The 14751-nt window shown below is 42.5% G+C and overlaps 1 protein-coding gene across 3 annotated transcripts in view; it reads right to left on the reverse strand.

The window, feature by feature from the left end:
- Positions 1-14751, reverse strand: part of LOC117517749 (protein turtle homolog B-like) — a 394390-nt gene that overhangs the window by 121458 nt on the left and 258181 nt on the right. For all 3 annotated transcript variants that reach the window (XM_034178899.1, XM_034178897.1, XM_034178898.1), the window contains exon 11: positions 12393-12543. In XM_034178899.1, coding sequence (XP_034034790.1) covers positions 12393-12543 — 151 coding nt within the window. The remainder of the gene's footprint in view (positions 1-12392; positions 12544-14751) is intronic.

Below are 14751 nucleotides of genomic sequence, written 5' to 3' on the forward strand. Positions count from 1 at the left end.
GGATTTTATATTTTTTATTCATTTATATCAAGTTGTAGAGATTTGCTTTCAGTTTGAGTTAAGGAAGATAATTTTAGAAAAAATGTATTTGAAATAGAATAAACAAATTAAAATGTGTGAAATAACAAGTGTTCCAATACTTTTGAGGGCAAATGAGAAACACTGAGAAGCAGCATCTTACTTTTTATATGTAGTGCAGCAGATAAGAGAATATTTAGAGTGGAATCCTGCAAATGGTGATACAAATATCAAATTTGGCACAAATAATCCATAGAAATGAACTCTTTAAAAAAAAAAATAAAACTGATTGGCCACTTGAATTTTTAATAGGCAGCCAGGTAGGGGTCAACTGAAGAATTACACAGGGGTCAAAATCAGGGGTGGGCAACTTGTTCCAGAAAGGGCCAAGAGGGTGCAGGTTTTCTTTGCAGCCACTGACTCCACTGTGGTGATTCCATCTGCTCAAAGTGATATTAATCAGTGAAATCACCTGGTGGAGTCAGTGGCTGCAAAGAAAACCTGCACCCTCTTGGCCATATCTGGAACAAGTTGCCAACCCCTGGTCTAAATTAAAAGATGCTCCAATCATATAGAAAACTACACCACATTATTTGCGTGATCATAAATATGCCAAAAAAGGTACAGTTTGGACAATCTCAGAATCAGAATCAGAAGAAGTTTATTGCCATTGCCAATGAACAGGATTCACAGACTAAGAATTTGCTTCGATATAATGGTGCAACATTAAACAGAGAGCAACATAAAATGCTAAGATAAAATATACAAGGTGACTGAGTTATGAGGAGTTCATGAGTCTAACGGCAGAGGGGAAGAAACTGTTCTTATGGTGGGAGGTTCTGGTCCGGATGGACCGTAGCCTCCTGCCCGAGGGGAGTGGTTTGAATAGACTGTGTGCAGGGTGAGAAGGGTCAGCTGTGATCCGACCTGCTCGGCCCAGAGTCCTGGAGACGTGCAGGTCGTGGAGAGATGGAAGGCTACAGCCGATCACCTTCTCAGCAGAGGCCACAATGCGCTGCAGTCTGTGTCTGTCTCTGGCTGTGGCCCCGGCGTACCACACCGTGATGGAGGAGCAGAGGATGGACTCGATGATGGCCGTGTAGAACTGCACCATCAGCTGGACAGGCAGCTTGGCCTTCTTCAGCTGCCGCAGGAAGTACATCCTCTGCTGGCCCTTCTTGATGAGGGAGCTGATGGTTGGCTCCCACTTGAGGTCCTGGGTGATGGTGGTGCCGAGGAAGCGGTGACAGTCCACAGTCGTGATGGGGCTGTTGGTGAGGGCGAGGGAGGGCGGGGGGGCTGTGGCTTTCCTGCAGTCCACGATCATCTCCACTGTTTTCTGGGCGTTGAGCTCCAAGTTGTTGCTGCTACACCAGGTCACCAGCCGGTCCACCTCCCTCCTGTAGGCAGACTCATCCCCATCCAAAATGAGTCCGCAAACTTGATGAGCTTTACGGAGTCGTGGCTGGAGGTGCAGCAGTTAGTGTACAGGGAGAAGAGCAGAGGGGAAAGGACACAGCCCTGTGGAGATCCTGTGCTGAGAGCCCGAGTGTTCAAGACATTCTTTCTTTGTACTTTGCACCTCTATAGCTGTCTCTGTCTCCTTCTCTGAAAGCCACCTCTTTCTGCTGACGATGCTGCCGGAGTTTAGATGTGAACCAGGGCTTGTCATTGTTATATCTCACCCTGGTGCGCTGTGGGATGATGCTGTCCACAGAAATGAATATATGACGTCACAGACTGTCTAGACTGTCTGTTGAAGCCTCAAACATATCCCAATCATATCCCATATCCCAATCCGTAGTGCCCAAGCACGCGCGTAGCTCCTCCACAGCTTCACTGCTCCACACTTTAGATGTCCTCACAACAAACAGGTTTAGAGAGTTTTAGTCTCTGTCTGTATGCAGGGATCAAGTGGACCATCACGTGATCTGAGAGTCCCAAAGCTGCACGGGCCACCGCGCGGTACACACCACTCACTGTCGTGTAACAATGATGTAACGTGCTCCCTTCTCTGGTCGGGCATTTAACAAACTGTTTGTATTTTGGTAATTAGCAGGGGTGGTGGCCAAGTGGTTAATGCACTTGGTTTCAGTTCAGAAGGCTCCGGGTTCAAATCCCACCCCTGCCACATTTCTCCATGTAATGTGGAGTTGCGTCAGGAAGGGCATCCGGCGTAAAACTTTTGCCAATTCAACATGTAGATCCACCTTGGATTTGCTGTGGCGACCCCAAGTGCAAACAAGGGAGCAGCCGAAGGGACTTACTTTTTTTGTATTTTGGTAATTCCTGACTGAGATTCCCTTTGTTAAAATCACCGATAATTATAACAAGAGAGTCCGGAAAGTCTCGCTCCACGCTCATAATATGATCCGCGAGCGCTCGCTCGGCCTCGTGCACGTCCGCGCTCGGAATATACACAGAGCAAAGTATGAAAGAGTTAAACTCACGTGGAGAGTAGAACGGTCTGCAGTTTATGAGGAGATATTCCAGAGAGGGACAGCAGTGTTGGGAGATCACAGTCACATCGGAGCACCAGGCGTTGTTGATATAGAAGCAGAGTCCTCCCCCTCTAGTTTTTCCACCAGAGAGTGCTTGGTCTCTGTCTGCGCGGAGGAGTTGGAATCCCTCTAGTTGGAGCGCGCAGTCCGGTGTCTGTGCATTTAACCACGTCTCCGTGAAGCACAGTACACAAGATGAGGAAAAATCTCTATTCTTCTTCATCAGCAGTGCCAGCTCATCCATCTTGTTGTGGAGTGAGAAATATCCCAGGTAGGGGCGTGCGCGTGCCCCTTCGTCTGAGGCGCACAAGAGCTCCAGCTCGTTTTCCTCTCCGCCGGCGTCTCACTCTTTTGGCCAAAAAATGAACCAGTTCAGCTGCAGGCACTAAAAAAACTGGCGTAATGTTCGTGGGTGTTGATGATCTGAAGTTAAGAAGCTCTTCGCAGGTGTAGGAGCACGACGACACTCGATTTACGCACAAAAACAGACAAAACAGGGAGCACCAGAATACCAGGGCGCCTTCACGTGGCACCATCTTGGATATCTGTGACTGAATGTTACGGAGTTATGAGGTAAAAGCAACAAGAATGGTGACAAAGGTCAGTTTCAGTTTGTACAGGGGTCAAAAGTTAAAGTTGCTCCATTAATTTTGCTCCAGCTGTATTTGTACTGAATTTGATGCTTGTATCACTATTTGAAGGACTGTTTCAGTTATCTGCTGCACTAATAAGCCAACATGAACAAGCTGCTGTCTTAGTCTAAAATGTGTACGTAAGGCCACTCGAATTAAAGGAGAAATGCTGCTTTTGGCAACCTGGACCTCATTTCTGCATAAAATAAGGTTGTTTACTCACCGATATAAGTTTGGTGTGATTAGAATTCCATACTTCAAATGACGTGTTCAGTTCAAATCTGGAGCAAACATTTTTCTTCTTCTAAGGTGGATTAGAACTTTTTGTGGTACACAGCACAAACTACTGGTCAGGAGGAACCTAGCAGTCAATGTGACTGATTTGAAAATGCAGGTCTTTCAATCAGACATGTGGTGCCGTGACATGTCAATCATCTGTGTCCAATCAGATTTCAGGAAAGTCCAGTGAAACCCCGGCCTCCGTTCTCGCTCCACCCATGCCAGGAAGTGTTTGACATTTGAACATTTCCTGTTTCACTGTGAGTGAGAATTGAGTTCCCACGAGATTCCATGGGATCTCGTCTGTCAATCCAGGAAATGTTTGACATTTGAACATTTCCTGTTTTACTGTGGATTTGAAAATTGGCACTTCCTGATTAGGACGCCCCGTACCATGAGCGAGCTTCGCTCATAAAATACATCTATCAACTGTTTCAGAAGACCATAACAGGTAGGTTAAGGTAAATATTGCTCACAGACATATGCTCTTTCGGGTTTTAGCGTGGAAAAATTAAGATAAAGCAAAATAAAATAATAAAAAATAATAATGAATCGACTGACAGCGTGGTGTTCAGCGGCAGGTTGTTGGCTGAACAGCACGCTGTCAGTCGACAAAAACAAAAGAAATAATACTGGACTTCAGGAAGAACAGGGCTGACCCAGCCCCACTCTACATCCAAGGGGACTGTGTGGAAAGGGTCAGCTCCATCAGGTTCCTGGGAGTGCAGCTCTCTGACAGCCTCTCCTGGACTGCCAACACCACAGTGGTGGTCAAGAAAGCCCAGCAGCGACTCCACTTCCTGAGAGTGCTCAGGAGAAGCAATCTGGAGGAGAAGCTGCTGGTGTTGTTCTACAGAGCCACCATCGAGAGCATCCTGACTTACTGCATCACAGTGTGGTACAGGGAGTGCTCAGCAGCAAACAGGAGAGCGCTGCAGAGGGTGATCAAAACGGCCCAGGGGATCAGTGGCTGCTCTCTGACCAGCCTGGAAGACATTGCCAGCTCTTGCTACCTCAGCAGAGCTGCCAGCATCAGCAAAGACACATCCCACCCCAGTAACCACCTGTCTGACCTACTACCCTCGGGCCGACGGTATAGGTCAATCAAAACTAGGACAAACAGACTCAGGGACAGCTTTCACCCCAGAGCGATCACTGCACTGAACAAAAACAAACCGCTCTAATCCGCACCTTTCAAGTTTCTTGTGCGATATCTGTAAACGATGTGCAATTTTCCCGTGCAATATGATTCCACAGTTGTATATAATTCTCATTTTACATTTTACTTACATTTTACAAATTACTCGCACCACGGAAAGCACCTTTTTGGAGTTGCACTCAAATTTCGTTGTAATGTAAATTACAATGACAATAAAGGCGATTCTGATTCGATTCTGAAAACAAAGAACCGAAGCAGCAGATTGAAGCATTGCTTCATTGCTTCACTGGTTCAAAGCAAAGCCACGCCCTGCTCTACTTGGGGAAGGTCTGCCAATGTTCCCACGAAGACAGGGAGGAGAAGGACTGCGGCTTATGGCAAGCGGTAAACAGAGCGGAGAGGAGTGAAAATTCACACAGTCCCTTCCTCTGCCGTGCGGCGCCATACACGTTGACATTGCTGCTGCTTTGATTAGCGCAGAACGGGATGTTGCTTTGACAGTGAGAGTTTCATATTTCGGCCCAAAAACATGCATGACACCACCTGCGCGCTTATGTGTAGTTAAATTTTCCAAATGACAGAAATCCGTTGTGGTGACGGAGAACTTTAACCCATGCCCTAGTGTACTGAAAAACTATAGGCCAATATTAAATCTATCATTTTGCTCTAAAATTCTGGAAAAAGTGGCTTCACGGCAGCTTGTGGACTATCTAACCGAGAATGATCTTTTTGACCCACTACAGTCTGCTTTTAGAAAATATTCCACAGAGACAGCTCTCACTAAAGTGAAGAATGATCGTCTGCTTGCAATGGATTCGGACACCACTACGGTTCTGGTGCTGTTACATCTCAGTGCTGTGTTTGATCATCATGTTCTACTCGATAGGCTGGAGAATCATTTTAGGATTACTGGGAGTGCCATTGCGTGGTTGACGTCATACCTGACCATTCATTCTCACTGTTTTGTACAATAACACTACCCCACTACCTACCTTAGTGACATGACACTTGGGGTTCCACATGGGTCCATCTTAGGTCCCATGCCGAAAATGGACCCCTTTTCTCCCTTTATATATCACCCCTTGGGCACATATTGCGGCGTTGTGGGATTACCTTTCACTTTTATGCTGACAATACTCAGTTATACATGCCGATAACTGCTGGTAATCCCATCCACATAAAATCCTTCGAAGATTGCCTTGCATCAATGAAAAGCTGGATGTCTAGCAACTTCCTACTTTTAAACTCTGATAAGACTGAAATGATGGTTCATGGACCAGTGAGACATCAGCATCAATTTGACCAGTTAACACTTAGCCTAGGCTTGTGTATCATACATCACACTGACAAAGTGAGGAAACTTGGGGTCATTTTTGATCCAACGTTGTCCTTTGGCCTCCAAATCAGAGATATTATGAGAACTGCTTTCTTCCACCTGTGAAATATAGCAAAGATTCGTCCCATCCTGATTCATGCGTATGTCTCTTTTAGATTGGACTACTGCAATGTTCTATTTTCTGGTTTACCGCAGTCCAGCATTAGGGGTCTCCAATTGGGTCAAAATGCTACTGCCAGACTTTTGACACGAAGCAAAACGTTTGACCACATTACACACATTTTGGCATCTCTTCACTGGCTTTGTGTCCCTGTGAGATCAGATCTGAAGGTTCTAAATTAGACAATAAAATTGTTCACGGACTGTCACCTCCCTACCTAGCTGACCTAATTAAACCCAACGTACCGGCCCGGGCTTTGCGTTGTCAGGGTGCAGGACTATTTTCTGTCCCTAGGATGAATAAAAAGTCTGTGGGTCACAGAGCTGTCTCTTATCGTGCCCCTGTTCTGTGGAATGATCTCCCTGCGTCAATAAAAGTCAGACTCTGTAGAGACTTTCAAGTCCGGACTTAAGACGCACTTATTTTCCCTTTCGTATGGCTAGCATACTGGCACAGTATGTTGCTGTGCTTTTTACTCTTTTAAATTAACTTTATTAGGAAACGGAGTGGGCCGTGACCTCAACTTTATCTAAATTCTGGGTCTTTTTGTGAAGCTTTGGGCTAGTGGCCGGCGATCACCTTACTATTTCTTTATTCTTTTTGTTGCTTAATGCTGACAAATTATACTGTATTTGTTGCCTTTCTGATGCCCGATTCTGTTTTTTTCTCCATCCAGAGATGGGTGTGGTGTTTGTGTCTGTGCACCGGTAACATTTCCTGTATATTCTTTTTGTAAATTGTTTTGTAATTTGTGTAGCATGGCCCAAGCACAGGGTCACTCCTTTGAGTCTGGTCTGCTTGAGGTTTCTTGCTCAGAGGGTGTTTTTCCTTACCACTGACGCACACTGACTGTGTGCTTGCTTTGGGGGTTGGTAAGGTTAGACCTTACTTGTGTGAAACGCCTTGAGGCATCTTTGTTGTGATTTGGCGCTACATAAATGAAAATAATTTGAAATAATTGCCAGATAAACCAACCAACCTTGCGAAGGGCACAGAACTTTTACATGGTCATTTTCATTTTAGGTGCTTCCAGATGGCATAGTAGATAGAACCAAAGTTATTTGCACCCACTGCAAAGCTGCATTTTCTTGTCAGCGGAGTACTTCAAGACTTAAATATCACCTAAATGCAGCACACACAGCTGACACCAGCAAATCATTCAACAAAACACACTGTGGTGCGTTAGATACAACGTGTGGGAGAACTATTGATAAACAAAGGCAACAGAAGCTTGCAAATACAACATGGATTGCTACAGAATGTAGGTCGATTAGCGTTGTGGAGAATGTCAGGCTGAGACATTCTGGGAATTGCAACAAATGATGGCATGTATGAGATTCTCTCACGACGCACCATAAAGGAGAGGACTGCAAAAGCCACAACTTTACAACGTGCACCCGCAGTTGCTCTCACTGGGGACTACTGGCCATCATTGGGTAAGCCTGCTTTCCCGGCTGCTCGGGATCTGCCAGGGGGTAACTAACGGCGGCTAAGCTACCTTGGTCCGCACCGACTACAGGGGCCTGGCTAGCTGTAGAATTTTCCACGGTGCGGAGCCGAGTCTCCAATTCGCCCAGCCTGGCCTCCAAAGCTACGAATAAGCTACACTTATTACAAGTACCGTTACTGCTAAAGGAGGCCGAGGAATAACTAAACATTTCACACCCAGAGCAGAAAAGTGCGGGAGAGACAGGAGAAGCCGCCATGCTAAATCGGCTAAGAGCTAGTAGCTACGCTAAGCTAGCGGATTCCTAAAAACACGCAAAGTGAATAATGTGTAAATAATTTAGAGGTGATTCAGCAGAAGGAGTGCTTTAGTTAAGGCACGTAAAGATTACACTGGGAAACAAATCGTAATCTAGATAACAAGATCAATCTAACTGCGCAGATTAAACAGCTAACAGATACAGAAAAACACCGCTGTGCTCCGGAACAGGAAGTGATACAATACCGCAGTGAGAGCCAACCACCAGTAGAGGCAAGCAAGAGGGCTTTATAAAGCTTCATACATGACAGTAATTTTAAATAACTTGTCTGAAATTCGTTTGGTTAAAATTTGAACCATAAGTTAAAAATGTATGCCTCTGGATGACTTGGGTGATATTGCCTGCGTATGAGTATGGTGTTAAAGGAATTGATTTTTTTTTTGTAACCAGTTCTTTTTTGCCTGGAGAGGATAGAGCAGTTACTCCTGGAAGCAGCTCTCTTCTGTTTGCAGAGGGTAGAACCATACATCTGTTAAGAAACTTTTAACAGGTAGGTGCTCAACTGATTTTAAATTTTAAAAATGTTTGTCGCTGTTCAGCTTTGTGTACTACGTTATCGGTCAAAAATTTATCGGAAGATAATTAGTCCGATAATGGTATTTAAAGTTATCTAAAAAGATAATCCAATAAAGAAAACATTATCTTCGATAATTATCTGTTGTCGGATTATCGGAACTATACTCTATATATATATATATACATATATATATATATATATATATATATATACACACACACACACACACACACACATATATATATATATATATATATATATATATATATATATATATATATATATATATATGCAGGGCTGAACTGCAGAACCTCTGTCTTTCAAAATAACATCTGGAAGAAAGCAACTTCACAAATACTTTTGTCTGTGGGAGCTTACAATGTGTTGTTCTTGGGTTTAAGTGGCTTACTGGCTGTGAACTGCATTTTAAGAAATTAGTAAAAAGAGTAAAGTAAATTTACCAACATGACCTACCAAGGTAACACTCCACGACAAAAAGCATTCCTCAGAGAAAAAAGTAAGAAAAATATCAGAAACGCTTTGACAAGACAACCCTCCCAATTTGGGGTTTTCACATATCCCATAATCCCTTGCATGCCAGAGAGTTGCTGCAGTCAAAACAACAGAGAATCCACACAATGACAGTTGTAAATGAATATTATACTACAAAAATGTCTTTTATCCGTTTTATCACGTTAATAAGAGACTGCTGCATGATACCCTGGAAACTTGCTAAAACACATAACAAATAATCCGTGTCTGTTACATTTAATCTGCGTGGAATTTAATAAGCGCAAACCGAATTTCAGACATATTATATATATTAGTCTGGAACAAAGAGGACAAACAGTGTTGTAAATGACAATAATCTAGACATTAAAGAGCAAACTTCACTGTCCTCCAGAACGACATGAACAGGAAGCAACTGTAGCTCACAGCAGCTCCCATTGAAAATAACGGAGAGACAGCCTGTGATTCTCGCATGTTTACATAAAATAAAGGCAATAACAACGTCTAAAAACCTAGAGAATATATTCACAAGCGTTTCAGGCACAATATAAAAATAGTTTTATGTTGCGATGTTAATTGTGTTGTCCGTGTGCAGTGGTTAAAGTGAAGCGTGATCAGAGCGTCTCAATGCAGTTCTCAATGTTACTCGCAGCGCAGTGACCTCTCTGAGGTTTTGCGTGATTTGAAACCTGAAAAGCCTTAATACTCTAACCTGTGAAGCCATGCAATCGCATCAGTCACCAGACTGCTGAACTCCATTCTATGCATCGTCATAGGATAAAATATAGTTATTCCACAATCTGCCGACTCACTGCACGCTATTGGTTAGTCAAAGTGCAGTGAAGCATGTCCTGCCCTCCAGCAGACCACAAAAACACAACTGGAACCTTTTCCTGTTCCATTCTTGTCAAAGTAAATTAATACCTTTCTTTTATGATAGTGATTCGGTCACGATCACAAAAATATGACTGAGGAGCAGGAAACCTCAGTCATTAATAATAATAATAATAATACATTTTATTTATATTGCACTTTACATTTGTAAACAAATCTCAAAGTGCCACAGAAGTTAAACAGAAGCATAAAACAACAATCAACAACAATAAAAAAAAATAGGATCAATTAAAATCAATTAAAATTAGCAACTATAATTCATAAGCTGAAAGGCTCTGTCCCCCATTGTGTGGGGCTTGATTTTGGGGACCTGGAGGAGGTGACTGTTGTTTAAGTGGAGGCGTCTCATGGGCTCATAGGGGGACAGAAGTTCTTTGAGGTACACTGGTGCACCGCCGTAGACACACTGATAAGTCAGGAGGCAGATCTTATATTCCACCTTGAACCTAACAGGAAGTAAATGGAGTTTATTGAGGATGGGAGTAATGTGTTGAGTTTTGGGCACCCCCATCAGGATCATGGCAGCACAGTTTTGAATGGACTGGAGACGTTGTAAATTTCTGCCAGAGATCCCGATGAGGAGTGCATTACAGTAGTCCAGCCTGGAGGAGACAAAGGCGTGGACCAGCCTCTCAGCATCAGACAACGACAGGGAGGGGCGGAGTTTGGAGATGTTCCTGAGATGAAAGAATGCTATCTTACAGATATGCTGGATATGGATGTCAAATGAAAAGTTGGGGTCAAAACGGACTCCCAGGTTTGTAACAGATGTTGATAATGGAATGTTGTGGCCAGAGAATAAAAATACTTTGAGGGGATGATTTCAGTTGATGTAGGGTGCCAATGAGAATGGCTTCAGTTCATTAACAGAGGATGAGGCTTGTCCACATTCCAAATCAACACTACAACACATTTGTCTTTGAATCATCGGTGTGCTTCACATCAGATGTCTTTTCAAGATTAATAAGAAACTGGTCCTAAAATTGCCTCTAAAAATTCTTGGAAACTCTGAAAATCTCATTAGCTCATGCAAATGATGCTATTCTTAATTTGGCTACTGCTTTCCATACTGATTACACATTCATTATGAAATATGCTGGTGTCCTAAATCAAAAGTCTCCTTTACTATTCTTCATTCTTTTCATCACCACAGCATTCAAGACTGAAATGTTCTTTTGGCTTGAACAGGTCACCAATAAGCCAACGAAAGTGACGCTGTGATATAGCAAATCTGAAAAAAGCTCAAGGGTGAAACAGGGCAAATATGACAAATAAATCTCTGGCCACAACCTTCTACCAAGCATAAAGTGGCACACAATGCAATGCAAATGTCACTGTTAGTTTCCCACTGATGCCAAATGTCATTTTTATGTTCAGCGCCCATTTTCATTTGATACCAAATGTATCTCCACTCATCTGTAGGTCCTTTGGCCTGTTCTTCTAAAAATGAGGTGTGGTCAGGTGCAAAGGAGGCTCTTTCCTATCCTCTGTCATAAGCAAGAGTTTGCACTTCAGACCACCGAAAAGCAGGTCTAACGCAGCAACCCTGAGGTGTTTTAAGAGCACAGCGCTCAGATGTGCCGTACATAAGCAAGTTCACCACATATACACTCTGTGCACAGTGATGTACAATAGTGTATAAAAGGAACATGAAACTGAACACAACACAAAACTAATAACGAAATAAGTAATGGGAAAAAACAACTTTAGTAACAGTGGCTTGTAAAGCATTAATGCTGGTTTTCTTCCTGCATGCACCTGGGGCTACTATGTACAGATGAACAGGGAAGGAATCACTATTCTCAGGTGGTGCAGATCTTAAACAATGAAATGAAAACATATTAGCTGGTAACACAATCATTAAGATGCATAAATACTTATGCTTTGATTAAAAAAAAATTTCAACTGTGTCAGAGCTCACAAATAGGGGGTACTGCGGTTAACAACAGATAAACAGCTCTTAATATGTTGAAACATTTCTGCATGCAACAGGTCCATCTGTATGGACAAGTTCCAGCTCAGAGTCCAGCTGGCATTCTTCACACAGTGAAGTAACAGGTCTCAAAGGACAGAATTTTTTCAAGCCCTGTGACACTCAACAAAAACGTGCCCCCCCACCCTCCATCCCCATCCAAAATCATATCTGTGCAAATCTCCCAGTAAAATCACTACAAAAATAAGCTTGTTTGTGTGAAAGAATACCAGCGTCAAAGTGCAGCAGATGCACTGAAATGATTATTGACATCCAAATGAATGGATATTTGGTTTTTTTTTTTTCCTTATTTAAATATGTATGGCATATTAGGTGTTCTCATTGGCCTGGTGGCCCACCAGGCCAATAATAATGTAGGGGAAACAATTGACCCAATATTCCCAAAGGTGTTAAACCAACTCTCATAGCAACTTCAAGAATTACACCTCTTTCATTTTTCTCTCCAAACACATGTGCCCACTTTCCCTGTCCATGCTGATCCATATCCTCAGCATAAAACCTCTCCACATCTTTCTCTTGCTCTAAACCACTTCATAAACAGATATTATGCTGTGTATTTATATTTAATGCATTTTGTTTGTCCAATGTACACCTGTGTGTTTGGAACTTCATGGAAATTGTAGGTACCTATAACTTGGACATGCGTGCTGGCAGTGATGCTCGTGGCAACATTGGTGGCGACACACTCCCACTCTCCATGGTCCTCCTTTGTGAGCGACTTGAACTGTAAGCTGCCCCGGGGCAGAACATTGTGCTTGCTTTTACTCGGCTTCCCTACCTGCAGTCCAGCCATGGAAGGACAGAGTCAACGAAGGAAAAAACATACAATATGTTGGCATACCCAATGTAAAATGCATGACATAAAAGAAACAAATTGACTACAATTAACCAGTGACTAATGCAATTTTCATGTCTGACTACTCTGTAGTCAACATTTACCTTAATGTCATATTATAAAGATATGGTATTTTTCATTAAACAAGGATTAGAACAATTAACCACATACATGCAACAAATGCTACACAATCAAGCTTATAATGGAAATGAAATGATATACTTCAATGGCTGTACATTATATCCATCACTAAAACAGATTGCTTATAATAATTACTGTAAAATTTCAAAAACTCATGCTGATGTTTGAGGATGGAGGGTGGTGAAGGTACAGGTAGATGAGTTTAAATACTTGATTCCCTTATCAGTACCTCTTGAGAATATTCTGTGTACTAAAAGTAGGCTTTACAGGTTTTCTATGTCAACAACATTTTATTGAGTCTTAAAGTAAATAAATATGAAATTGGTCACTGGATCCTTGATCTCTGGACATGAATAAAAATAAATAAAATCTGTACGTGGTCACTGGATCCTTGATGTACATGATGGAATCTTGATCTCTGGACAGAAATAGAAATAAACAAAATCTGCAGTTTTTGTCAAAAGCATTGACTTTCAGATATTAATGACACAAATATAACTCCATACACTCTGAGGTGAGCTCAGCCGGCTGCTGCATGTGACGATGTAATTCATAAAAAAAGCAGGACATCTCATTTTGGGAAAAAAAAAAATCCCAGTTTTGGTCGGTTGTTGTTCTATTGTTTATAATGTTTGGAAAGAGGTGTCATTTGATTTAAAACAGCAATTCGCTCTGAAGTCATTAATTCCGACCAAAATCTGCGTGGCTCACAAAACAGTCCCACAAAACAGAGGATATTATATTATTATTGTTATTGTTATTATTATTTAATTTACCTGACGGACAACTTCAGTTTACATTCCGGCTGGTGCTCACGGCAGTGGAATTGCCACTTCTGAAAAACCAGCAGAGCAGAGAACTAGCGAACAGCAGGTCGAAGCACTGCTTTGTTGCTTCAAGCAGACCCGCTGCAGTCTGCAATCAACGTAGAGAAATCATCATTTTCTCGATAAACACCATCAAAAGCAACGGCCGCTCTGGTGTCCTGAACCGTCCGTGTTGCATTCAATGTGCCTTGGAAAAATGATGCAAGCAGGCAGCAAGAGATGCAACACGATTCAACCCGTCAACTGAATCAATGCACATTGAATGAATCGATGGACTCACATTGTGCACGTTTGTATCTCGATACCGATTTGGATCGATTCATCTCCACATGTCTAATGTAAAGCTGTGTGTGGAAGAGCTGAAGATGCTATGATTTTCCTTGGAAGTAACAATGATGGACAGAATTCAAATTCAGCATATGAGAGAGCCATTGAAGTTAGGATAAAGTAATATGGGCAACGGTGAGATGCTATGGGCATGTGAAGAGAACAGAAAGGATGCAGCATATATTAGGAAAAGGATGCTAAGGATGGAGCCGCCAGGCAGGAGCACAACCCCAATTCCAATGAAGCTGGGATGATGTGTAAAATGTAAATGAAAACAAAATACAATTATTTTCAAATCCTCTTCAACCTATATTCAACTGAATACACCACAAAGACAAGATATTTAATGTTCAAACTGATAAACTTTATTGTTTTTGTGAAAATATTTGCTCATTTTAAAATGGATGCCTGCAACAGGTTTCAAAAAAGCTGGGACAGTGGTATGTTTACCACTGTGTTACATCACCCTTCCTTCTAACAACACTCAATAAGCATTTGGGAACTGAGGACACTAAAGCTTTGTAGGTGGAATTCTTTCCCATTCTTGCTTGATGTACAACTTTAGTTGTTCAACAGACCGGGGTCTCCATTGTCGTATTTTGTGCTTCATAATGTGCCGCACATTTTCAATGGGCGACAGGTCTGGACTGCAGGCAGGCCAGTCTAGTACCCGCACTCTCTTACTATGAAGCTTTGCTGTTGTAACACGTGCACAATGTAGCTTGGCATTGTCCTGCTTAAATAAGCAGGGACGTCCCTGAAAGAGACGTTGCTTGGATGGCAGCATGTGTTGCTCCAAAACCTGGATGTACCTTTCAGTATTGATGGTGCCATCACAGATGTGTAAGGTGCCCAT

This window comes from Thalassophryne amazonica, chromosome 9 (assembly GCF_902500255.1).
Source record: "Thalassophryne amazonica chromosome 9, fThaAma1.1, whole genome shotgun sequence".
In the NCBI taxonomy this organism is placed as follows: domain Eukaryota; kingdom Metazoa; phylum Chordata; class Actinopteri; order Batrachoidiformes; family Batrachoididae; genus Thalassophryne; species Thalassophryne amazonica.